General features: G+C 39.6%; 1 protein-coding gene across 5 annotated transcripts; it reads left to right on the forward strand.

The window, feature by feature from the left end:
* The first annotated feature begins 3,076 nt into the window (after positions 1-3,076).
* Positions 3,077-23,937, forward strand: SMARCE1 (SWI/SNF related, matrix associated, actin dependent regulator of chromatin, subfamily e, member 1). Of its 5 annotated transcripts, XM_059148428.1 has the most exons (11): positions 3,077-3,867; positions 5,854-5,905; positions 6,076-6,119; positions 9,120-9,224; positions 14,138-14,218; positions 15,109-15,240; positions 15,494-15,665; positions 19,805-19,977; positions 20,512-20,613; positions 21,266-21,476; positions 23,655-23,937. In XM_059148428.1, the coding sequence occupies exons 2-11, from the start codon at positions 5,899-5,901 to the stop codon at positions 23,861-23,863; spliced, it is 1,236 nt and encodes a 411-aa protein (XP_059004411.1). In that variant the 5' UTR covers positions 3,077-3,867; positions 5,854-5,898; the 3' UTR covers positions 23,864-23,937. The 5 variants fall into 5 exon arrangements, with proteins under 5 accessions (XP_059004411.1, XP_059004413.1, XP_059004412.1 ...); XM_059148430.1 differs by lacking the exon at positions 9,120-9,224; XM_059148429.1 differs by lacking the exon at positions 6,076-6,119 and having other exon boundaries at positions 3,078-3,867.
* Positions 23,938-25,254: the final 1,317 nt, after the last annotated feature.

Genomic DNA, 25,254 nt, shown 5'->3' on the forward strand with positions numbered 1-25,254 from the left:
TTCACCCTTTTGCCTATAACCAGGCTTTTATAAGTTATTTGGCCCAGGAAGAACGCTCTCATCCCTTTCCTTATTTTAAGGGGGAAAAAAATCCATTTAAGGGGCACTTAGTTGGTGCAGTGAGCTAAGTGTTTAACTTCTGATTTCAGCTCAGGTCATGATCTCGGAGTCCTGGGATGGAGCCCAGCCTCAAGCTCTGTGCTAAGCACAGAGTCTGCTTGAAATTCTCTCTTCTCCCTCTGCTCCTCCTGCTCAATATCTCTCTCTCAAATAAATGAACAAATCTTAAAAAATAAAAAGTAAAAAAAAAAAGAAAGAAAAAGAAAAGAAAAAAATCCATTTAAAATAGCTTCATTAAAAATACTACAAATGGGGTGCCTGGGTGGCTCAGTGGGTTAAGCCGCTGCCTTTGGCTCAGGTCATGATCTCAGGGTCCTGGGATCGAGTCCCGCATAGGGCTCTCTGCTCGGCAGGGAGCCTGCTTCCCTCTCTCTCTCTCTGCCTGCCTCTCTGTCTACTTGTGATTTCTCTCTGTCAAATAAATAAATAAAATCTTTAAAAAAAAATACTACAAACTACATGGTTCAGTGGTTGGTTCAAAATCTTTTTGCTATCACAGATCTCTGAAAAATCTGTTGAACTACTAACCATCTAGCTGGGGGGGGGGGGAGGCAGCAGGAGAAGCAGAAAACATTGTACAGAATTTTAGGGCTTGGTCATGGACTACCTAAGTATCCAAGGACTGCAGGATTTTCCTCGTTGTCTCCCATTTCTCCTTTTCCTTCTTCCTTTTGAGCCATGGTTCTCTTTCTACCCCACATTCTGCCTCCTTCGTCAGCTTTTTCCCACAGTACTATGGAAAGAAATCAAAGAGACCTGGGCTTAAATTCAACTTAATCACTCACTAGTTCTGGCTTCCCTGTTTGGGGGGGGAGGAAGAACCTCAGAAAAGTACAGGTAAGTGTCAGAGAGGAAAGCAGGCCAAGTTTCTGGGTCTTGCTGCCAGAAAGAAAACTAAACTACTTGGGCCTAAGACTAGGCTTCTATGAGGGCTCCTAACAACCTTTATAGTTATAATAGTTTAGTCATAATTAATGATGCATCTCATATTTTCTAGGAATAACCACCATTCCAAAAGTCTGTCCTCTCATTCCCATAAATACCCCAGTACATACAAGATCATACCTGAGTTCGCTTGCGGGGGGCGCGACACCACAACTCAGTGTAAACAGAGTCTGTCTTGCTGAATATTTTTCTCTTCAGTCTTAATTTCTTCAGGACTAGGGAACAGACTTTTTTCCCATTATATTTTGTCTGTACTCTTCCTTTCGTAATTTTACAACTCTCTGGGAGTGGGAAAAGAGCCAAGCAGAGAAAATGAGATACCCATTGATTCATTCCGCAAATACTGAGCACCTGGACGTACCATATACTGTTCCAGATGTGAAAAGTCCCCACCCTCAAGAAGCCTTTATTCTGATGAGAAGAAAAAGACAACAAAATAAAATCTATAACAAATATAGTATGTTAGGTGATGATAGGAGCTATAGGAGAAAAATGAAGCAAAGACCATGGAGAGAGCTGGAAAATGAGCTGCAATTCTAAAAAGGTTTGAGAAGACCCGCTGAGAAGATGGCATTTAAGTAAAGATGAGGAGGTGGGAAAGTGCATCAGTGCCCCGTCACACTCAGCTCCCCTCCTTTCTTTTTCCACCATTTTTGTGCCATCCCTTTCTCACTACAGTGTAACATCTAGCACCTGCTGAGGACTGCCTGGAGATGACACAATGGAGCACCTGCCCCAGCATTGCACTTGCCCAATCCCCCACCATAACCCCAAGTGCAGGGAAGAACCCAGGCGGGAGGTGCTGGACAAGACCAGAGAAAGAAGGTACTGAGATCCTTGCTGAAGCTCCATGTATCTTACATTAGTCTTTTATAGGTCTCAGATGCTTTTATACTAAAAATGCAATTTCAAGTACAGTTGACCCTTGAACAACATGGGTTTGAACTGTGCGGGTCCACTTGCACATGGATTTTTTCCCCCAATAAATACACTGGGAAATTTTTTTTGGAGATCTGCAACAATTCGAAAATGCAGAGGAACTGTATAGCCTAGAAATGCCAAAGAAATTTTAAGACAAAGTTAGGTATTACTGTAAGAACACAGTACATAATACATCTAAGGTACCAAATATGTGCTAACCTACCACTTACGTTATCAGTAAAGCTTCCAATCAAAAGTAGACTATTAGTAGGTAAGTTTGGGGGGCATCAAAAGTTACAGCTGGATTTTCAATCAGGGGAGGTCCCCAACCCACCCTACCTATTCCCCCCGTTCAAGGTCAACTGTATATTAACTCAAGTACAACTCAGACTACCTATTACCCTTTGATGACCTCTCTTTCAGTCTTCCCCTTCAATTTCACCAACCCCTACTTATGAGTATAAAAATACTGGAAGCAGAATTACAGAAAATGTCACTTATGCCTGGCTGTGCAGACTTCTGGAGATGCCCTGGTCCCTGCTGGCACACAGAAAAGCACCTAAGAGCAGCCCAAGAATCCAAACAGTCACCAAATGTCAACAGTGTTTTTAAAAAATTACAGATCCTTTTCCCTTCTCAGTGGCCCACAGCACAGGCCAGGTGTTTATACAGCCAAGGAAAGGGGTAGTACTGGTAAACCAATGTACTCATGATTTAGTGAGAAGATCCTTGGACTAGACTAGACTAGACTAGACACCTGTCTCTGTTCCCATTTACTGACCATCTGACAATGAATCAAGCCCTAAGTAGAACTGCTTTCTAAGCAATAGAAAGATGGCCATTGCAGATTAACTGAACCTTTTCTTTCAAGACCCACTGTAATGGGTCTTGAAATGTCCTGTAATGCGCTGTAATGCACGGGAGATGACAAACGCAGTTCAATACAATAGATCAGGTATAGAGTACAGTGAAGTTACCAAAGAACCGTGGGAGTTCAGAGGAAGGACTATGGGGGGAAGTTCCAGGAGGGCACCACTGTGAGAATCTGAGCAGGATCCGGAAGGACAGAGAAGCTGAAAGTGGGGATGAGCCAGGGCAGCGCTGGGCAGAGACGAGTGGCACTCCCCGCGCGGCAAGGGCGCACAGCCTTGGCCGAGGGGATTTCCATCTCTGGGCCCCGGCTCAGAAACCTGGCACTTACAACACACGCGCGCTTGGAAAAACTAAAAAGGTCCGTGTTGCTTTTGGTCAAGGGTTCATGCCTGGCCGTTAAGGCAGGAAGCCCCGCGAGGCGCGCGTGGGAACGGAAACTGCGCGAACCCGGTCGCCCTCGCCTCCATCCTTCGCTTGCTGAAGTATAGACTCTTTCACCGACTGAAAGAACAAGGAAGAACCCGGAAAAAAACACCACCACCCGCCGGCGCAGCGGAGGCCCGGCCGCCGCGGCCGCAGTGGTTCCGAGCTCCTCCACCCGGAGAGACCCCGCCGTCTTCCGGCCCCGCGCGTGGAAGCCGAGGCCAGCGCCTGCCGCCACGCCACCTGCAGCCGCTCCGGCCCCGCGCGGCGGCCGTTCGGGCCTCTCCCGCCGCCGGGCCCCTCCGCCCACTCCGCCGTGACGAATCGGCGCCCGGCCTGGAGCGTGCCCACATTCGTGGGGTTTTGTAGAACGTGTGGGGTCTGAAAAAAATCCCTGACCGGACGGAGCATCACCGCATCCTCACCTGGAGCTTTATTTTTTCAAAAAGAGTCGGGGGAAGGGCTGGAAAGCAATTAAGAAGAGTGTGGAAAGTGCGAGTGCGGACGCTCCGGACGCGAGGGGCGGGGCGTGCGCGGGACAAAGGGAAACGAGGCCGGAGCTGCGGGCGCTTTTTCTGCCCGCGGGTGAGTGCTTCCGACTGGGCCCGAGCGGGTCGGGAGGGTGGCGAGTCGCGGTGTCCTGGCTTGACTGGACCTCGAGTTCCCGGGGGCTGCTGGGGTTCAGGCTGGGCCGCGGGCCCAGAGCTGGGGGCCGGTTGCGGCCTCCTTGAGGCCTAGCGGAGCGGGGTTCGGGAGGGAGTCCCGTCTGGGGCCCCTCCCCGGCGGCAAGATTTGCCCCTTCCACTAACCCCGCGACATGGGTCAGGGCACCCATGCATTCCTCTTTAGTGGAGTTGTTAGTGACGTGCATTCAGCACCACAACCTGAAGGAAGCGACCTCAGGGGAACCCCTTGGGGCAAGCCAAGTCCGTGGTCCATCTCCCCCTCCCCCCCCCCCCAGGAAGGTGGTTTCCCTTTGGTTCGGCAGCGACCGAGGACACTCGGTGTGGCTACGAGTGGAGAGCGGAGAGCGAAAGCTCGGAAACAGTCTGGCCTGGGTTTGAAACCCAGCTCTGGCACTTCCTGGCTGTGTGGCTTTAGACAAGTTACTTAAACTCGCCGCCGAGGCTCCCATTTTTCTTGTGTAAAGTACGGATATCCATACATATCTCGAAGGGTAGTTGCGACCCTGAACCGAGATAAGTGATAAGCCCGCCCCGTAGAAAGTCTTCAACAAGTATCTAGTATTTTATGCCAGGCGCCAGGGATGGGTCCAGTGGCAGACGAATGTACAAGCCCACCCTTAGAATTTTATCGTAGCAGACGACAGCAGTAATTTTGAAGTCTTAACAATAGTGTGATGTACCGGGGAGCTTTGGCAGTTATTATCAGCGCTTCCCACAGTGAGGCCTACTTGTTGTTGACAGCACACCCCCACCCCCATGTTGAGCAGGAAGGAGATCACCCGGTCCATGGTTTCTGCCCTGTTCTTACCGAAAGAGGGAGAGACCCAGGTTGGGCTGTTCAAAAAAATACTTCTTTCCACACAGTCCTCTGATTCCTTCTATTCCAGGGACTTCCCTTAAAATGTAGAAGAGAAGCAAAAGCATCATGCTTGTTTCACGTAATGTTTGATGAAAGTACTCCAGTAGTCATAGAAGTTATTTGCTCTTTTTCTAAAATGTTTGTCTTTTTGTACACATTGTGTGTGATGTATATTGATGTAAGAAACAAGCTCATGCCTTTATGTTCTTGTTCAGAGCTGGTAATACTAGGACCAAATGTAAGCATTGAGCTAGGTGCTGGGACTGCGATAATGAATGAGATGGCCTCTGTTCTACAGTTTAGCCATATTAACAGGTATAATACAATGTAATGAACAATATTATAGATTTAGGTGAATTGGATAGGAGTACAGAGAAGGAAGCAATTTGTTCTCCCCAAGTAATTTATCACGAAATCTCCCTTGAGATATATATTTTGAAATGGACTGTGAAGGGTTAATGAATTTTTCAGGTAGAGGCTCAGAAGTTATTCCCAGGAGATACAAAGCTATTTACCACTTTAAGAGAATGTGAAGCTCTTTATCAACCAGTTACCTTTTGCACTGCCTCCAGAAATAAAATGCTGGCTTGTTTTAATAGAACTTGTTACTCTAAGAGGAAGGTAGAGCTGCTGTTGATCAGTGAGCCGTTAGTATCTGGTAGGCCTTGTTGGGGTGGGCCCTGTTAATACATCACATCCTATTGTCATTATATTTTTATCAGTTTAAATGTTTACATGGCATTAGCAGAATGTTTTCCATGAAGGAGGTGGCAAGAAAAAACTTGAAAGTACACGTCTAATATTACTTTTAATATCCCCAGTAATTTGTTTTAGTCGTTTAATTCTGATGATCCAAATGACCTATAAGATTTAGTAAAATATGCAAAGGATTTGATTACTAGAAGATAGTGTAATTTTACTAAGAAATACCAATTAAACTACCCTATTCTTTAGGAAAACATCTCTTATGCTTGCTGAGTTTTGATTCTCTTTTTTTTTCTTTTTTTTTCTTTTTTTTTATTTTAGTGTCTCAGATTCATTCTTAAGGAACTGAGAACTTAATCTTCCAAAATGTCAAGTAAGTTTCATTTTTTATATTTATCTATTAATAAGAGACTAATGCCCTAGCAAATGGGAATTCCAAAATACTCTCATTTTTTTTTCTTCAAAACAGGACCATTGGTAGTTTTGTTGCATAGTATTATATCTCAGTTGTTTACAAGAAGTTATTTATTTTCTTTCAAACAGAAAGACCATCTTATGCCCCACCTCCCACCCCAGCTCCTGCAACAGTAAGTTTTAATTTTCTTGTTAATGTAATAGCCAAGTCTGGCCTTGATACAAAAACCCAGATGTCTTCCAGTGACAGTCACTCAATCATCACAGCAACAGGATGAAAAATTCAGCCAAAAAACAGCACTTCCTACTAAATAAAATAACTCTCTGCATCTTACCTTGAACCGATCCCAACATTTAAAGAAACATACTGCTGAAATTCCAACCTCCTCTGCTCAGTTCTCTTTTTTAAATGGGAAATAAATGATAAGCTTAACATCTCTTTCTAGTTAATCTCTATAAGAGTCTTAAAAGTTGATATTGAGTGAATGCTCAATCTGGCATTTGTTATTATTTTTAAACCTAACCTTCAACTGGTTACACTTTCTCTCCTTGTTTATATATAATTTTCATATTAAACAGTAAAGCATCCAGTACCATAATAACACTCATTGTAAATTTTTATTTTTCAAGCTGTTTAAGTAAGGATTTCATTATCTGTGGGTCAGATCCTGCCTATTGAATATGTTTTCAAGTTTCTAAATAATACTTGTGAACTAGGTTTTTCATCAAGCAAGTTCTGGCCCAGCTTGGACAGCATGTAAAATAACCATCCAATCCACAAAACAAATCTAACAGGAACTATTCAGGCCTTGCTGAAACGGATTCCTTGTTGTTTTTTGGGTTTTCTTTTTTCTTTTTTTTTTTTTGTCTTTAAAAAAACACTGTTAACATTGACCATGGCCTACAAAAGCAGTTCTTTAATAGCTGTTAGCCCTCCTTCCTGACCCCTTATCCCCAAAATTGCAGGCTAGCTTACTAATTAGGTCCTTGTGTAATTTTTTTTCTCCACTAGATGACTGCTCTTACTTACTAATCCTCAGATGTATGCTTTAGTTACCTTTATCAACAATTTGTTTCTCTTAGTAAGATACTTCTTAAAAGAGATACTGTATCTCATGTTCTCATTTCAACTTATGTAACATAGTAACATATAGTTTCTAAAGTTACTTCCAGTAGATCTTAAAGTCCTGTGTTTGGTTTGTTTTCTTTCTTAAATCAAAGAACATTTCTTAATGACCATCTCCTTGGCCCTCTGCTAGTGGCTATACAGGTGGAGTTGAACAGTTGAGATTCCTGACCTCAAAGAGCTAACCATGTACTTCAATTTTGGAAATGGTATAATTGTAATGTTTTAGTTTTGATTTTTTTTTTAATTCCCGTAACTTTATTACATTATTGCCTCATAATGTTGAACAGTGATTTTCATTCTTTATGCAACCTTTGAAGATGTCATTTTGACGTATATACTGCCTCTGACAGTGTATAATCTCTGGAAGACAAACTTGATTTTTTGGGATAATAAAAATAGCTCAAAAACCAAGTGTCCCCTTATGACTTCTCAAATGTAGAAAGGGATTTTTTTTTTTTTTTGGCCTTTCTTTAGTCCTATTTCTGTACTATTGTAATTTCACATTGACACATAAAATAAAGAAGACTAGGGATTAGGACAGCCAACAGAATGGATATCAAATGAATTATCTTCCTTCCTTTTTTTTTTTTTCCATTCTACCATCACCACCACCACCACCACTACCACCACCACCACCACCACCACCACCACCACCACCCAATGTACCACTCCAAGTAATATACACTTCTCTTGTGCCTTTGATACTTCATCTGTGTTTTGCCTACGTAAATATGCCTAATTTGCGTCTTTTATAACTATACAGACTAGAATTGATCAGTTGTTCTCTTTTCCTAAAGAGTTTCAAATGTAATATCAGCCTGAATATCTTTCTTTTGGACACTAAGGATATGTGCAGCGGCATGTTGTAGAAAATTGTGTTCATAACAGCCACAGCTTAGTTGGGATGTGTTAAGTGTATTTTACATTCTACAATTGAGGGCTCATATTGTTAATTGCATGTTAAAATTAAATTAGTTGTTTTGGTTGAGTTTCATTAGATAAAATTCCCTACTTTTGGTTTCTCTTCGCTATATCCTTTTTATGCATTATACCTTTATTCTCATGAACATTAGATGTCATTGTATTAACCATGAGGGCACTGCTATATTAAGAGCCCATTTTTTATTACATCAACACATAATTCATGAAACCAATAATTCCATTGCTGCAATGAGCAGTTGTGTTTTGAAAGGATCAAAGGTATTGAAACTAGATGAAAAAATGAAGTTCAAGTCTGTAAACTAGGAAAGTAGTTCACATTAAAATTAAATGGCAGAAAGTGTTCATGATTGACCTATGGAAGATGGATCAAAGAAGAGATGGAAGAGAAAGCCTAAAAAAAAAGAATGACTGGGTTTAAAAGATCAGATAGCACCCCTGAATGAAATCCATACATTTCTTACAAGTCTTTGTTTTGAAATCATGTATGTGACACCCATTGAATCCCACATAAGTTCTTTTCTACTGACTACTCTGACTTCCTGATTTGAGTACCTTTTCATTTTTCACATTATATAGAAGGATTTAAAATTGTCTCTGACACAATCCATTTCTTGTTTTTATTTGTTCTTAGTAGATAAATACATTGGTGGCATCTGCATAACTGTCAAGTAAATCACATTTTGTTTTGCATGTAAAGTGTTTCAGACTTCTAGTTTATCACATGTCAGGCCTTCCTATCTCAGACACCTGTTGCTAAGTTGTTATATCATATTATTGACCATAAAGTAATCCGGAGTGTTTGAGACACTTCAGTATATTGCTTATTCCGAAAAAACAAGCACACACACTCACGCTGACGATAAACACGACTTGCCCCTGTAAAGAGAAAGAAAGGGAAGAAAGGGAAAAAAAAAAACAAAAAACAAAAAAACCACTTGCAGACTGGTTTCCCAATGAAAGATAAAGAACAGTTACAACACATCATTGCTTGTTTAAATTCAGGTTGCTTTTGCATGCCATATGCAGATCATTTTTCATTTCTGTGTTTTCCTCGTTTGAGCTCATTTCTCATTCGTGTTTTTGTCTCATTTGTTTCCATCAGCAAATGCCCAGCACACCAGGGTTTGTGGGATACAATCCATACAGTCATCTCGCCTACAACAACTACAGGCTGGGAGGGAACCCGGGCACCAACAGCCGGGTCACGGTAGGAGAATCAACTATTACAGCATCCGGCAAACAACTGGATTTGACCAGAAATGCCTCCAGAGTTAGGTCCTTTTGAATCAGCAGCACAGCCATTTAAAAAAAAAATTTTTTAACCTGGCTTTTTGACTATTTTAAACATTCATTGTACGATCTTAAACTGGGGAAAAAAAAAAAAAAAAAAGAACAGTGAAATCTGGATATGTATGTAGAAGAAAAGAAGAATCCATTCTGTTTGGTGGTTGGTGAGCTAAAGCCCTGGGCACTTACTGCTTATACTATATGTAGATAAACCTAGAGTTTCTTATGGTTAAAATACCCTTTTTGAGATAAAGAGTATCTTTCATTTAAGGTAATTGGCATCAGGCTCAAGAACTTAGTTTCTGAGTAAAAGCCCGGCTTACGGACCTGGGCTTTTTTCGGCTGGCCTACCAGTTTGAACTGCTACACATAATTATTTGTCTTTTGGATTTAATATTCAACTTCCTGAGATTCATTTCTCTCCAGTTAAAAAGAGATTTAATATAACTTCAAAGAATTGCAGGATGCAAGTTGAATGAAATTAATTTGACATGCCAGACTTGATACCAACAACTAAAAGTGTACTTATAATCTGTAGGAGAGGGGTATAATTTCTGAAACTGAGGATGTTTCATTTAAATGATCAACCTAAGACACCCAAAATTGAGTGATATATTTCAGATATCTATTTTAGAATCATCTTAAACTGCATTCAAGGAAGCTTAAGTAGCTAAGAAATAAATGTAAAAATGATTTACCAAAAGTAAATAAAAATAAATCCAAAAGCCAAATACCTACATATGTTGGAATGTGGCATTGGTGAGAATTTATACAACCCAGAATGGCTGTAAACTTTTTAATACTTGGTTTTTGTTTGCTATATTCATAAATAATTAATGTGACTTCAAAAGAGCCCTCTCACCCTGTAGTCAAGCTAGAGCAAAAAGCTTGTAACTATCAAACTATATGTCTATCTTGGTAAGCATATTGCTTAGCTTGATAGGTTTTGTTTGTCTAAATTTTTCATTGTTTCTGCATAATTTGTACTTCATAAGCATATCAAGTTTTATGTGCCATGCATATTTCATGGTATCTGAAAAGAATTTTGACAAAGTGTGTGTATGTATGCATTTCACAATGCATACAATTTTTATGTACATCGGTATGTGTTTTCCCTAGCCTAAATGTGTTTCACAAGTGTTATGGGGGGCAAGGTTATCCAATGATAAAGAACATTTTAATTTAAACAAGGAGCAGAGTCAATTTTGGATCATTCATGTTAATGCAGAAAATTATTCATGAGGAGTGAACAAGAGAATGATTACATTTTAATAGCTCTATACAGTCAGCTCTTGATTATCTACATGAATGGAATAGAAATGGTGATAACTGTATTATTAGAATCATTTGTGTTTCAGTTTGTATAAGCATTTTGTTCCTAACTTGGATGTATCTGTGGGAATTCTCTGTTAATAGAGATCATTCAGTAGGAAAAGGAAAGGTCATCCACTGTCTCAGGGCTAGCTAGAGTCAATTACCTGTTCCTCCTCATTTCCTCTTGGGGATGTTCGAACCTAGCTTTTGGAGTTGGCTCTAGCTTTGGGATAGATTAGTACAGGAGGGTCGTTGAGCATGGAATATTTGGCATTTGGGTTCTTTGTGTTAGTTTTTTTGGTATTATTGTCCTCAGCACCAGACTGAAGTGTAATCAAACTGCTGTCTAGACTTAACCTGAAGGGGCCTAGAAACTGAAGGCTTTTAGCCTCTCTTAATCCCAGCCCCTTCAACTTTTAGGTCACTGAATTGCTGTCTAAGAAAATTAGTTATGCCTAAAGTTTTACACAACTTTTTTTAATATATCTAACTGAAGATTTGTTAGGACTTAAAGGATGTGATTTTGACCATTATAGAAGTATTTTATTTTAAGATGACCCCGATAATGTGTTACCTTTTTTTATTCTTTTAGGCTCCTTATAGGGTATCACTGTTTGCAAATAGCCTTAAGTCAGCGATTTGAAAGAATGAGTCTGAAACCCTATCTGGTAGCTTCCGATAGGCTCTGTGGAACATCTGGTTTCCCTCATGACTCTAGTACACTTGAATAGTTGTGAGACTTTTTACAGCGTGTTGAAACTTTTGGAGTGCCAGTGATAGCCATGAGATGGAATTCCTTCCTAGTCCTCTCAGATGGTGGTTAACATTCTCCTAAGTACAGGTGTGAAAACAGTTTGAGATGTTAAAAATGGCTTATTTTTGTGCTAATTGGAAAGTCCATTCTAGAAGAAAACTCTACCAGAGAAAAGGAAGAATTAGAAGAAACAACAACAAAATCTCTTGAGTGGCCAAAATAAATTTCACAGAATCATGATCTTTATGCATAGGCGATTCCAGGAATTACTGTTATATAAGCACAGTTTTAACTTAGCTAAGCATAGTTTTTACGTTCCCCCAACTCATTGCCAGGTAGAAGCAGAAAATTATAAAGAGGGACATTTGCTACTAGAGGTAGCTTTCCTGATAGAAACAAGGAAAGAAACTGCTAAGAAAGGAAACATTCCCTCCAAAGGTGTAACCACGTGGCCATTTAGTCAGGGGCCCAGCAGCTCTCACTCCTCAAGTCAGAGGAGTACAGGAAAGCAGGGGTTGTTTCTGATGGACTCTCATCAAAATAAGGTTAAAGTGTCTTGAGGGCAAATTGCCTTTTTTTTTTTTTGTAAAGAGTAATGTTTAAAACATGGTAGAAAGATGTCTGCTAAGATGATAAATAAATTAAGAATGTTTAGACATAAAAATCTTTAGTGTCCTGAAAACCAGCTAAATTTTAACTTTGCAGTTATTGTTTGGGTTTGGTTTGGTTTGGTTTGTATTTATAAATTGCCTAATCAATGAAATAGAGCCTTGTTTCATTCAAATGAAAATATTCTTTGAAAAGTAGAGCTTATATTACTATGATTTGTTTTTGAAGTGTTTTAAGTCAATATATTTAAAACATAGACATTTTAGAGTTCTTTATCTCTTTAAAGAAAATTTGTTAGTGGTGATATACCAACTTCAATTATTGGCACAATTCCAACTTTATTTGTAACCGACTTCATGGAATTCTGAAGGTTTGTGTTGGATATAAATTGGAAATGCTTTCTAGTAGCTTTACATATGAAAAATCAGACCTTTGTGTATCTTGTTCTGAACCTATGATGTAAAGTAAAGTTAGCCTCATAGGAGTTCCCTTACCCCTCCTTGAAAGAGCTACAGACCTGGAGACTGAACTTGTCTTGGCTTATAGGAGGTTCATATGATTGCTGTTGACAGTGTCTATCCCTTCTGGCTTACCTCACACCATTGCCCAATGCTGGCTTAAAAAAAAACCAGGGTCTGTCTGCATGGGCACCAGCATGAGGTATGGCATGAATGTATGGGAGGAGTGGAAAGACGAGAGGAAATACTGTTTCAAAGGTGATATGCTTTCTAACAATCTCATGTAAGAAGAAGCAGAGTTACTCAAAATATGTAGGGGTGGAGAAAGACCCTCACCCTAGGAGGAGGAAGCATTGTTTGAAAGCAGTGGAATTGGGCAGACACACTAATCTCAGAGATTAGTGTGGATTAAAAAATAAGGTTATAATTGGTGTCCCAACCCAGAAAGGAGGAGTTTGGGCAACTGAAGGGCAAGGGATCCAAATATCTCTTAGTCTCCTTATGAGGATTTGCCAGTCCCTGTCCTTTGATAATTAGAGCGAAGCCAACACCTCTTCCCTCTAGCCCGTCAAGAAGAATCAATATCCGTTGTCTCCTAGAAACTGGGGGGAAATAAATGTGATTCAGCCATGATGAATTTATTCTGGGTCCTTGATCAATGGTAGTCATATATGTTAAGCTGAAACTAAGTTCAGAAATAGACGCTTGTGGATCGCAGTTATCTGGGGCGCCCACTAGACGCTGCCTGCTCTCATATTTACCTAGCTGTTATTCCACAGAAAGAACCGGTCTCTCATCTTTTTCTTCGCCTTTGTTTTCCCTCTATTCCACTTTTTTCTTTACCTTTTTAAAAAATATTTTTAGTTTTCCCTCCTGCTTGTGTTTTCATTTTTTTTCTCCCCACTAAACCAAAATTTTTAATCAGTATAAGGCCTCAAAAATAACCCAATTGGGCCCTGTGTCTGCGATTTCTCTGCCCCTGGGTAAACTCATCCACTCCCACTTTATTATTAGGACTGAGGACAAGAAAAGGCATGACTTTAGTTTATAATTCTTGATCCCCTTTATAGAAAGCCACTAGATATGGACCTAGAACCTTAAGAAAAATAAAATCTCTAGTCCTGATAAAGGAAATAAGGTATTTTGTTTTCTGTTTTGAACCTAGAAGGTAGTTTTTGTAGGGGTGTTGTTTATGTAGGGGTGTCGTGCATTCCTGGAATAGTACAAGTAGACACAAAAATCCCTGCAGACAGTGTGAGAATGGTAAGTGCTGAAGGAGCCTAGACTCCAGCAGATAATCAAGTGTTGACTGTATGTGTAATGGTAAATTAAGCACAATTAAAGGGTGCTAGGTTATGTCCTAAACATGGGACATGTGATATGTAACCATATATTTTCAGTGTATGGATTATTATGTAATACTTTATTTGTTCTTACAGCCAGGTTGTCAAAGCAGTAGCAAAAATCTGCCGAGTAATATTTTAAAATAATGTACCTAAAGTCATTTTCTTTATTTTCTTTTGATGTGAATATTTCTGAATTTGCAGTGATAGCTATTTTCAGTGGAGAAAATATAAGAATCTTGTATCCATGGACGAGTAGAAGAAAGGCGCATTAGAAATTTTTAAGGGACTCTCTTTTCGTTTTGCTGGTGAATTACTTGCAGTTGAATAATGAATGTATTTAACTCTTTTGTAGGCATCCTCTGGTATTACGATTCCAAAACCCCCAAAGCCACCAGATAAGCCTCTGATGCCCTACATGAGGTACAGCAGAAAGGTAGGTGCCAGGAGCCAGAGGGAGGAAGGACTGTTCTCTTTGCTGCTTCGCTTTACATCAGATTTCATAATGGCATAGCCAGGGTTTCTGTGTATAGTCAGAGGAAAGGATGAGGAATTGCAGTTTTTAAAGAACTTGGTTCTGATTTCAGAATTCTGAAACTAAAATCCAGCAAGAAGAACATGATTAAAAAAACCATTTAAGTCCATTAGACAGTGTTACGTAGCCCTTTGGAGAAATTCAGTGACATGAGAAAAATGTGAGGTGAAAAAAGGCATATAGAACTACATATATTATCTTATTTTGTATAAAAACAATAGCAACAGTGTGTTAGTTTGAAGAAGAAAAAAGCCTAGAAAGCAGTGGTTATCTCTACAGAGTAAGCTCATGGTGATTTTCATTTTCTTTACACTTTTGAATTTTCCCTTGCGGTTTAGTTTGGTGATGAACCTATAGTCTCTTAAAGTAACAAAGAGAGCCAATATCTTTATTAATAGTAAGGGCTTTGAGCTGTTTTCACCACTATTTAAAAATTTGGGATCACACTTATTATACATGTATTTGATGATATGGTCTGTTGTGTTATGCAGATTAACCACTTTCCTTCTAAATTCTGTGAACTTTTAGAGAGACAGAGACTGTGTTATTGGGTTATCTCATCTTAACACCCCAGTGATTGGAGATGTCTTGAGATCTGCCATGGATTAATCCAGCAAAAGAAATGAGATTAGCCAGCTATTGATAATTGTTGCAGTGGGCTGATGAGAACATGGGGATTTGATACTATTCCTTCTGCCTTTGTTTATGTTTAAAAGTTTCTCTATTAAAAGTATTTTTAAAGTTCTGTATTTTTAGGCATCCATACTGAAATTTCATGTTTCATTTTTAAGGTCTGGGACCAAGTTAAAGCTTCCAACCCTGACCTAAAGTTGTGGGAGATTGGCAAGATTATTGGTGGCATGTGGCGAGATCTCACTGATGAAGAAAAACAAGAATATTTAAATGAATACGAAGCAGAAAAGGTAGAATGGGGACCTCAGTGGGGTGGAGACTATATAAAATGCATAAACATTCGCTTGTTCTTTGTGAAAGAAACAAAAGATCTAATCAGCTGAGGCTGTACTGTCTTTGCTGGGTCAAGTCACTTTCTCTAGGCTTCAGATTCCTTGTCTGTATAAAGGAGATAATTCTGCCTTTTGATATTCTAATGAGATAAAGCTATCCATATAACCTGTAATATGTTAATTACAAAACTGAAAAATATTTGAATTTCAGATAGAGTACAATGAATCTATGAAGGCCTATCATAATTCCCCCGCATACCTTGCTTACATAAATGCAAAAAGTCGTGCAGAAGCTGCTTTAGAGGAAGAAAGTCGACAGAGACAGTCTCGCATGGAGAAAGGAGAGCCGTACATGAGCATCCAGCCTGCTGAAGATCCAGACGGTAAAAAAAAACAAAAATGGGGTTTTGTTTATGCGTTCTCCAAGAACTTAAAATACAAGCAATCACCAAGTTAATGTCCTACCTAAATGGAAAACAAAGCATATAAGTGCCATTTCAATATTTTGATTACTTAATCTTAAGATCTGCATGTGACGTTTCCATTAAAAAAAAGATACATCCTTGTTGGTGTAGAAAATAGCAAAACCTATTTATTGTTTATCAGAATCTTTATGCTCAGAATGCAGGAAAGGCTTTTGAGTCACAATCAGAATTTTGCTCAACTGCTTTTAAAAAGTTCATGCTTTCTGGTTAACATCCTGTTTTCCTATTGATTCCTTAAACTTCTTGAATTAAAGGCTCTCCAGGGAGAAAGTTAATGAGTGGGGAGAAGCATTGTGAAATTGTTTTCCAATTAATTCAGAAATCCAGCGTGGCCTGTGATAACACATGAGGGTGCACACATGCACACTTTATACACACACAAAAATGTATGTACACACAAACAGTAGAGCTTCCTGATTGGCTTTCCATGACTCGTTTGCAGGTATACAGATTACATCCTTGGTCTCTGCAGCCAGGCAGGGTCTGAAGCTGCAAGGAGCCTCAGAACTACCCCCCTGCATCAGGGACCATATTCCTCTATGAGTCACGCCTGCTGTATAAATCACATTTTCTCATGTGCTGCTATGATGTGGAAAAAGCTAGAGGCTCCAGCTGCAAGCAACAAAACATTAAGAAAAGAAGACCCCATTTCAGAGTAGGGGTATAAAGAGAGGGCTTGTAAGAACTTGAAAGATACTGTGGAGAAAGGAAGCAGTAATGCCACTAAAAACATGAATAAACATGTACCCCATAGGAGAGGGAGGAAATATGTTTTTAAAAAGAATGGACTAGGATATTGACAAATACTCTCATAAATACAGAAGAGACAAGAATAATGTAAATAATAATAGAATATAAATTAGAAACCATACTGAGTGTTAAGGACATGCTAGCAAACAGGCCAGAATTACTCAGATTGGATGATTAATGCAAGAAAAACATACAGAACTAACAAATAGAAAAGAAGATCCAGTCTACGAAAAACTGGAAGGATGAGAGATGAGTAGAAGAGTATCAACAAAGATTAGCAACACGGAAGCCACAAGTAGAAGCAGTTAAAAGTTTTCTTTAGGTGAGAGGGGACAGTGAACTGAGCAGGACTTCAGAGATTGACTCAGGAACAGTTTTCAGAAAAACATCCTCTTCTCTGTTCCGTAGACTTCAGCCCATTATGTTTTAGAAAGTTTAAGGTAAGAACTGAAAGCTGCTGGTAAGAAAGGATAGGTGAAAATGAAGATGCCAGGATAAGAGTGACTTCAGACCTTGGACTTTATGCCTCGGAAATAGCAGAAGAGGAAATTTGCGAGGGGGGAGTTAGCATCAGTCCAAGAGAAGGACTGTGAGCATAGTGGCTGCCTGCTGCTATCCCAGAAAAGGCTTATGCAGCTTCCACATAAGACAGCGAAAGGTTTTTTAAAGGACATTTTAGAAAATGAGGTAAAATGAAGAGCTGGTGAATTTGAAAATAACTAGAAAATATAAGCCTACCCCCCAAAAGTCAGAATTCTAAGGGTAAGGAAAGACAAACCCAGATTGCTAAGACTTTTTTCCCCTACCAGAGTTCAACACTAGAACCATATAAATGAAAGAAGAAAGCAAAAAAAAAGTATATACAGTTCAGATAGAGATAGCATGAATATACCATGTGTAATCTTAAGTGTGAATATGAAAAACTTAAAAAAATAAGGTCACAATTTCTTTTTATTAAAAATTATTGTATTTGTTTGACAGAGAGAGAGATCACAAGTAGGCAGACAGGCAGGCAGAGAGAGAGGAGGAAGCAGGCTCCCTGCTGAGCAGAGAGCCCAATATAGGGCTCAATCCTAGGACCCTGAGATCATGACCTGAGCTGGAGCCACCCAGGCACCCCCAGAATTTTTTTTAATGGTATCCTATATTCCAGTAATTTTAATTTCAGAAATACATTAAAGAAATTACTTGAAAGGAGACAAAAAGTAGTTTGTACAACAGTTTGTAGCTGTGGTGTTTATGATGATGAGCATTTTGGGAACTACTTAATTACCAAATAATAAGGGAGGTGCTAAACTGGGACACAGCAGTACAATTTGGGCCTCAAGCAAAGTTTCCTAAAGTGTGGTCCCTCCACCTCTGGTGGGACACTAAGATGATTAGGTGGTTCAGAGAGGAACTTTTTCTTAATTTTTTAAATTTTTAAAAATTTTTATTTTTTAGGGCGCCTGAGTGGCTCAGTGGGTCATGATTTTAGGGTCTTCGGATTGAGCCCCGCTTCAGGCCCTCTGCTCCGTGGAGGGCCTGCTTCCTCTTCTCTCTCTGCCTGCCTTCCTGCCTACTTGTGTGATCTCTCCCTCTGTCAAATGAATAAATAAAATCTTTAAAAAATAAAAAATTTTTTTTTTTATTTTTTAAAGATTTTTTATTATTTGAGAGAGCAAGCGAGAGGGAACACCAGTGGGGGCAGAGGAGCAGAGGGAGAGGGAGAAGGAGCTCCCCACTGAGCAAGGAGCCTGATGTGGGACTTGATCCCAGGATCCTGGGATCATGACCCAAGCCAAATGCAGACACTTAACGACTGAGCCACCTGGGTACCCAGGAACTTTTATTTTAATGTGTATTGTTTAAGAGGAAGGTTTATTTTATTTTATTTTATTTTATTTTATTTTTAAAGATTTTATTTATTTATTTGACAGATAGAGATCACAAGTAGGCAGAGAGGCAGGCAGAGAGAGAAGGGGAAGCAGGCTCCCTGCTGAGCAGAGAGCCCGATGCGGGGCTCGATCCCAGGACCCTGGGATCATGACCTGAGCCGAAGGCAGAGGCTTTAACCCACTGAGCCACCCAGGCGCCCCAAGGAAGGTTTATTTTAAAAGTGAGTTAATTTAAGTTACTATGTTAAATAAATGATAGTATGGCTTTTTAGCAGATATGTCCAAAACTGTGGAGGTGATAAAGCAGAGGTTGAAATGAAGGAAATGCTATTGCATAGCTATTAAAAATAAGCATATAAACCAGATCCATGCCGTATGTATATGAACTTGGGGGAGTGAAAACAACATAGTATCTTTATGCACTGAAAACTATGTACATGTATAGATTGACAAAAATTGAAAGTAAAATTTGGTAGTAAATATTTTTTTTCTATAAAATTGCATTAGGGCTTTAATGGGGTTTTTTTTAGACTTAATCACAAGTTCAACACTTTTTTTCTTTTTTTTTTTTGAAGATTTTATTTATTTATTTGACAGAGATCACAAGTAGGCAGAGAGGCAGACAGAGAGAGAGGAGGAAGCAGGCTCCCTGCCGAGCAGAGAGCCCAATGCAGGGCTCCATCCCAGGACCCTGAGATCACGACCTGAGCCGAAGGCAGAGGCTTTAACCCCCTGAGCCACCCAGGCGCCCTTTAATGGGTTTTTTTAATGAAATAAAATGTATGTGGTGGTCTGGGACACAGTATTGCTAGAGATAATGTTTTCTCCACAGTGGGCATTTTCATTGTATAACTTTAGTATTAAAGTAATACAGTGACAAAGACACTGCTCAGTTCCTGTGTTGTCATCAGGTGTAAATGCCTTAAATTACCACCAAGAGAGTGAACCTTTCAGCAGCATTGCAGTCTCGCTGTAACATGCAGTCTTCCTATTGATGGATTTCCAGGCCAGAAGATACATGGTTTTTATTACATTTGTGTTCCATTCAAGACCTTCTCAGACCGAGTGAGAATAACCAGTACCCTGGCCAGTGAACACATTATGTCCTCCTCGAGATTTTTATGAAATGACTTCCCCAGTGCTCCCATGATGCCCTTAAGGCCCCCTTGTGATTGTTTTTGTTTTAAAGATTTGGTTGATTGATTAATTGGTTGGTTGATTTCTTTGAGAGAGAGCATTGGCGGGGTACAGAGGGAGAGGGAGGAGCAGACTCCTCCCTGAGCAGGGAAGGGCCGGCTTATTAGACCAGTGAGGACCAAGGCTCCTTGGTGTTCAGGTGTTCAGACATTGTCACTGTCTCCTGTTTATGGTTGCTGGCAACTTCATTTCCAAACATCTTGTTTATGCCAGATTATGATGATGGCTTTTCAATGAAGCATACAGCCACCGCCCGTTTCCAGAGAAACCACCGCCTCATCAGTGAAATCCTCAGTGAGAGTGTGGTGCCGGATGTTCGGTCAGTTGTCACAACAGCTAGAATGCAGGTCCTCAAACGACAGGTCCAGTCCTTAATGGTTCATCAGGTAAAATCACAAAGCATTTGTTAAAATAAATTGGGCCTATGTCACAGAGCCCCAGTGGCATGAATCTATACTGTGTATCAGCCTGTGAGCTGAATATTTCTGTGTTCAGTCTAACCTGTTCCTGATTCAGGGAAGAGACTTGAAGTAGTAGAGGTTTCCTGGAGATTTAATACGTTTGTCATTAAAACTGTAATACAGACTCTTGTGATAGAAAGTTTGCACATTAAGAATTTTAAGATATCTTCTCAACCTTTATTGCTTAACTAAATGTTTTTTCCTAAAGAAATTACTCAGGCCTGAAGGAGTGTTCTTTAACATATACTTGTTAATTGTAGTCACTCCCCTATGCTGCATTTTGTGTTTTTAAAATCTTAGCTAGACACATTGTGCAATAAGTGATTTAATTTAAAAATTCAGAAACCTTTGTCACACTGTGAGAAAGCATGGACCATTACGAAATGCCCATTTAAAAAATGTATTTTGCTTTCAAGAAAATAATTCAGTAGTAATAAAGCCTAATCATATGTCTTTCAGCGAAAGCTAGAAGCTGAACTTCTTCAAATAGAGGAGCGACACCAGGAAAAGAAGAGGAAATTCCTGGAAAGCACAGATTCATTTAACAATGAACTTAAAAGGGTATTAATTCACTGTGTTCACTGTACTTGTTATCACTGTGACTTTGTTCTTGTTCCTTAGTTTTTGTTCCTTTCTCCAAAATAGTGTTTTTATTGAATGTTGTTCACTTTCAAATAGGGTGAACTTTGCTCTAATGGTAAGGGTCTTTGCTTTGTGAAATTATTCCCATTTTCTGGCAAAATTTCAGTAGGTTTAAGATATCATATAGTATCCACACATGTACTAACTAGCCTGTAGTCCCTAGAATCCCTGGGTGTTTTAATTTAAATGCATGCAGTCATGAGTTGTTTCATTTTATTGAGACTTAATCATTAAATGTAGCTTATAGTGTACACTTTGTGTTAAAACAAGTAGATCCTGTGTTTGGTAGCTTGAAATAGGAACTGGAAGCTTTCTATGTAAATCCAGTGCTTTCAGCATTGCCTCACCAACCATTGCCTCACCAGCCACTTGCTGGTACATGGCCACTACAGCAACTTTCTCTTCCTGTAGACACAGGAGTTTACGACAAGACCTAGAATCGCTCCCCCCACCCCATATATATGTATATAGTTCATAACCAAGAAAAGCCACTCGTGAAATAATTTCTCTGGTTCAGAGGTCGTAAGAAAAGAACAGTACTAAGAGAGTTTTCTTTCTTTCTGACTACTAGTTGTGCGGTTTAAAAGTAGAAGTGGATATGGAAAAAATTGCTGCTGAAATTGCACAGGCAGAGGAGCAGGCTCGAAAAAGGCAGGAGGAAAGAGAGAAAGAGGCAGCAGAACAAGCTGAACGCAGTCAGAGCAGCATGGTTGCTGAGGAGGAGCAAGCTGCGAGTAAGACCGAAGAGAAGAAGGACGATGAGAGCATCCCGACGGAGACAGGTAACCTGCCCGCTGACCGCAAAGTCGGTGTCAAGGGCTATCCTCTATCTGATCTACGCATCTTCCAAATCCTGACGTAAAATGTGAATGTCCGTACAAACAGCAGTGAGGCATTGGTCTTTAGTCTGGCTATTTGAGGTCTTGGTTATTTGTCCAGATTGAGTCATGTCATTTTCCGGGTTAGGTGTATGAAGTATAGTGATAGGAATGGTTGAGAATATGGGCCCTGGAGTCAGACATCTCTGGCTCTAATATTCTTTCACAACTTGCTAGCATAGGAGTGGATAAATTACTTAATCTGTTTCCTCACTTTTAGGTGCTCTAGTACCAGCCCTTGAGAGTTCCAGAGGAAAAATGAGGAAATATACATAAAATCACTTAATACTGGATTTATAAAACCACTTTGGACTGGATTTCACGTGATATTGGCACTCAGTGTTTTAACCTTTATTGCTAAAATGTAATATGTGGTTGTTGCTTTTAGGATCAAACATCTTTGGTGTCCTAGGACAGGGTTGGGCAAGTAAAACCTGCAGGCCAAATCCTGTCCTGCCACCTGCTTTTGTAAAGAAAGTTTGGTTGAAACACAGCCTTACCTGTGTGTTTACGTATTATCTGTGGCTACTTTGGGGCTACCATAGTGTAGTTGAGTCGGTGCAGAGACGCCTGGCCCACAAAATCCAAAATCTTTACTATCTAGCCTTTATGGGGAAGGTTGGTTGATACCATCCAAGAGAAGTTCTTACTTCCAGGCAGACTGATTTTCCTGGTTAAAAGCATTCCTCAAGACACAAAATAACATGTAAAATTTTCATAAAATACCAATTAAACCGATTATTTGAAATTTTGAGATTACTTCACCTTCTGGCACTATTTTGACCCTGCCCAGTGCCCTGTGTAAGCAGGAGTAAGTTAAAAGTGTTCTAGGAAGTACAGCCAAAGGCTCCCTGGACCATCACTGCAAGCAAGGGGAGAGACAGTAGTCATACTTGACATTCAACTGACAACTTCCGGTTTGACATCAGGAAAACATTTAATGGAATATAGGTTACTTTACCAGATGTTACTACAGTATTTCATTCAGCAGATTAGCATTTCAGATAGTCAGATTTTAAGTTTCATTATCTGAGCCTTTTTCTGTTTTTTTGTGAACATATTTTTTATCTTAACAAATTTGGAGCATTAGTATATTTTTGTGGTTAAAGCAGGAGTTTGAGAATTAGGGTATGAAGCATGATTCTTTGCTCATTTTGCAACTAGACAGAACACTCTGTCCTTTGCCTCTGTTCTGTCATTTATGAGTAGAGCATGCCTATGGGTCTTCACTCAGATTTTATCCTTTTAGCTAAAGGAAAAAGCAAAATTGAGACTATTAGAGCAGAAACCCTCAGGTTCTTAATTTCTTACAGAAAACAACCCAGCATAACATTGAACAATGTACCTAAAATATTGCCCTTATATCATTTCCATACCTGCTTTCTCACTAATTAAATCCAAAGCACAGAACAACATTATGTCCAATAGAAAGAAAATGTAAGTCCCTGTGTAATTTAAAATTTCTAACATTTTTTAAAGTAAAGGAGAACAAATGAATTAATAATAATATATTTAGCAGCGCCTGGGTGACTCAGTCAGTTAAGTGTCTGCCTTCAGCTCAGGTCATGGTCCCAGGGCCCTGGGATCGAGCCCCACATCAGGCTCCCTTCTCAGTGGAGAGCCTGCTTCTCCTTCTCCCACTCCCCCTGTCTCTCTATCAGTCAAATAAATAAAATCTTAAAAAATAATAATATATTTATTTAACCCAGTATGTCTTAAGCAATATCTCAACATGTAATCAGCATTTTTAAGGATTAACTTTTCCATTCATTTTCATACTAAATCTTCAAAATCTGATGTGTGTTTTTTACCTGTAGCACATCTAAATTTAGAAGCTAAATTTTCATCAGAAATACTTGGTCTGTATTTAGCTTTTGTAAATTTATAGCTGAGAAGTACATTTTCAAACCTGAATTGTTTCAAAGGTGCTAACAGTTCCTCAGTCCCCCTAGCTCGTTCTGGTGCTTAATGTCATGTGCGGTGAGTGGCTACCACATCAGACAGCATAGCTCGAGACTGTCGGCATAATTAGAAGAATAAACTTATGTCTTGGAACTGACAGTGACACATGTGTGATTACAGAGGAGACACACCTTGAAGAAGCAACGGAAAGCCAACAGAATGGTGAAGAAGGCACATCTACTCCTGAGGACAAGGAGAGTGGGCAGGAGGGGGTGGACAGTATGGCTGAGGAAGGGACCAGTGATAGTAACACTGGCTCGGAGAGCAACAGCGCCACGGTGGAGGAGCCGCCAACAGACCCCGCCCCAGAAGACGAGAAGAAAGAATAAATGTTGCCTTGTTTTATGTGTTCTAAATACTTTTTTAAATGAAAAAAAAAAAAAAAATGTTTTTTGAGTTTTAATGGTGTTATGTGGTTTGTGTATTAATATTTTTCTTGTCCATATCGCACCACCAAAGGCTTTTGGACCATTTAGCATCACAAGCCAAATGGCACAGTCTCCTTTCCTGAGCCATTGGGAAGATGGTTCTTTTCTTTGGGTCTTATTTCTAGCCCTCAACTACTGAAAGCCTCAGAATTTAAATTAATTGAGAAAATGCCCACCTCTTTTAGAGAGTGATCCTTTGATGCTGCACAATCTACTCTTACAAATGCCTTCCTACAGCTCACTGGGGTGCTTACCAGAGCCATAGCTTTAAACCTCCCAGTTCCCGTCAGCAGCTTCCCAGAAGTCCCCATTCCTCTATACTTCCACAGAGAATAGCTTCTTGAAAACATAATCATGTATGAGTATGTATTTGTTCACTTACCTTTTTTATTTTTAATCAGTGTCACATACCAAGAGTTGTGTTAAGGAGTTTACTGCAACTAAGCTTGGATGTACTGATCCAGAAATAGTCTCCATAGTTCAAATAGTTACCAACTTACAAAGTAGTCATTAAAATGAACATGGCGTATACACATTATGTACACTGGTTTTTGTTATAATTTGTATTGGGTGTGTTCTGATAAATTCATCCTTACTGTACAGGAAAAAAGAATTACTTTTTTACCAAGTTTTCCAAAGACAGAATAGGTCACGAAGCTTAAGGAGATGAATATTCTCGCAGTGGACTAGACAACTTCAAAACTATTAGCCCATTCCAGATGGAAAACAGCAGGAATTCAGTTCGTCCCTTTGAAACTGTTCTACAATAATCGAAACTCAAAACCTCAAGGCTCAGCATCCCATAGATCAGAGCCTACCTTTTTGATAAACTCTTAGTAAAGTCTTGGAGATTAGAAGCAAGGTAGTTTGTGACCCGTTTGCTTCCCAAAACCTAGAATAGATTTTTACTGAATATTGGTGTATCTGGTAATATATGTTTCTTAAAGGTCCAAATGTAATAAATAAGTGGAAAAAAGTCTCTGTGTTTTTATCACTTTTTATGCAAAGCAAGTGTATTTATTTTGTTACTATAACGCAGGGACAGCAGGGAGCGGGTTCCCACAGCCATTACAGATTTGCATCCTCAGGTAGGGCCCTTGGCTCACCCAACAACGTCTATAAACTGATGGAGCATTCAAGTTCAAGACATTCGGGAAAATCAGTTTCCTTATAGTCAGATCACGTATCAAGGTTGGCCTTTAACTCCAAAAGTAAAAGGAAATATGTTTCTACATTTAAAATACCTTTTAAGAAGTAGGTAAATAAACAAATATAAGCCCTCTGCTTACATG

The sequence above is a fragment of the Mustela lutreola genome, chromosome 15 (genome assembly GCF_030435805.1).
Source record: "Mustela lutreola isolate mMusLut2 chromosome 15, mMusLut2.pri, whole genome shotgun sequence".
Lineage (NCBI taxonomy): Eukaryota > Metazoa > Chordata > Mammalia > Carnivora > Mustelidae > Mustela > Mustela lutreola.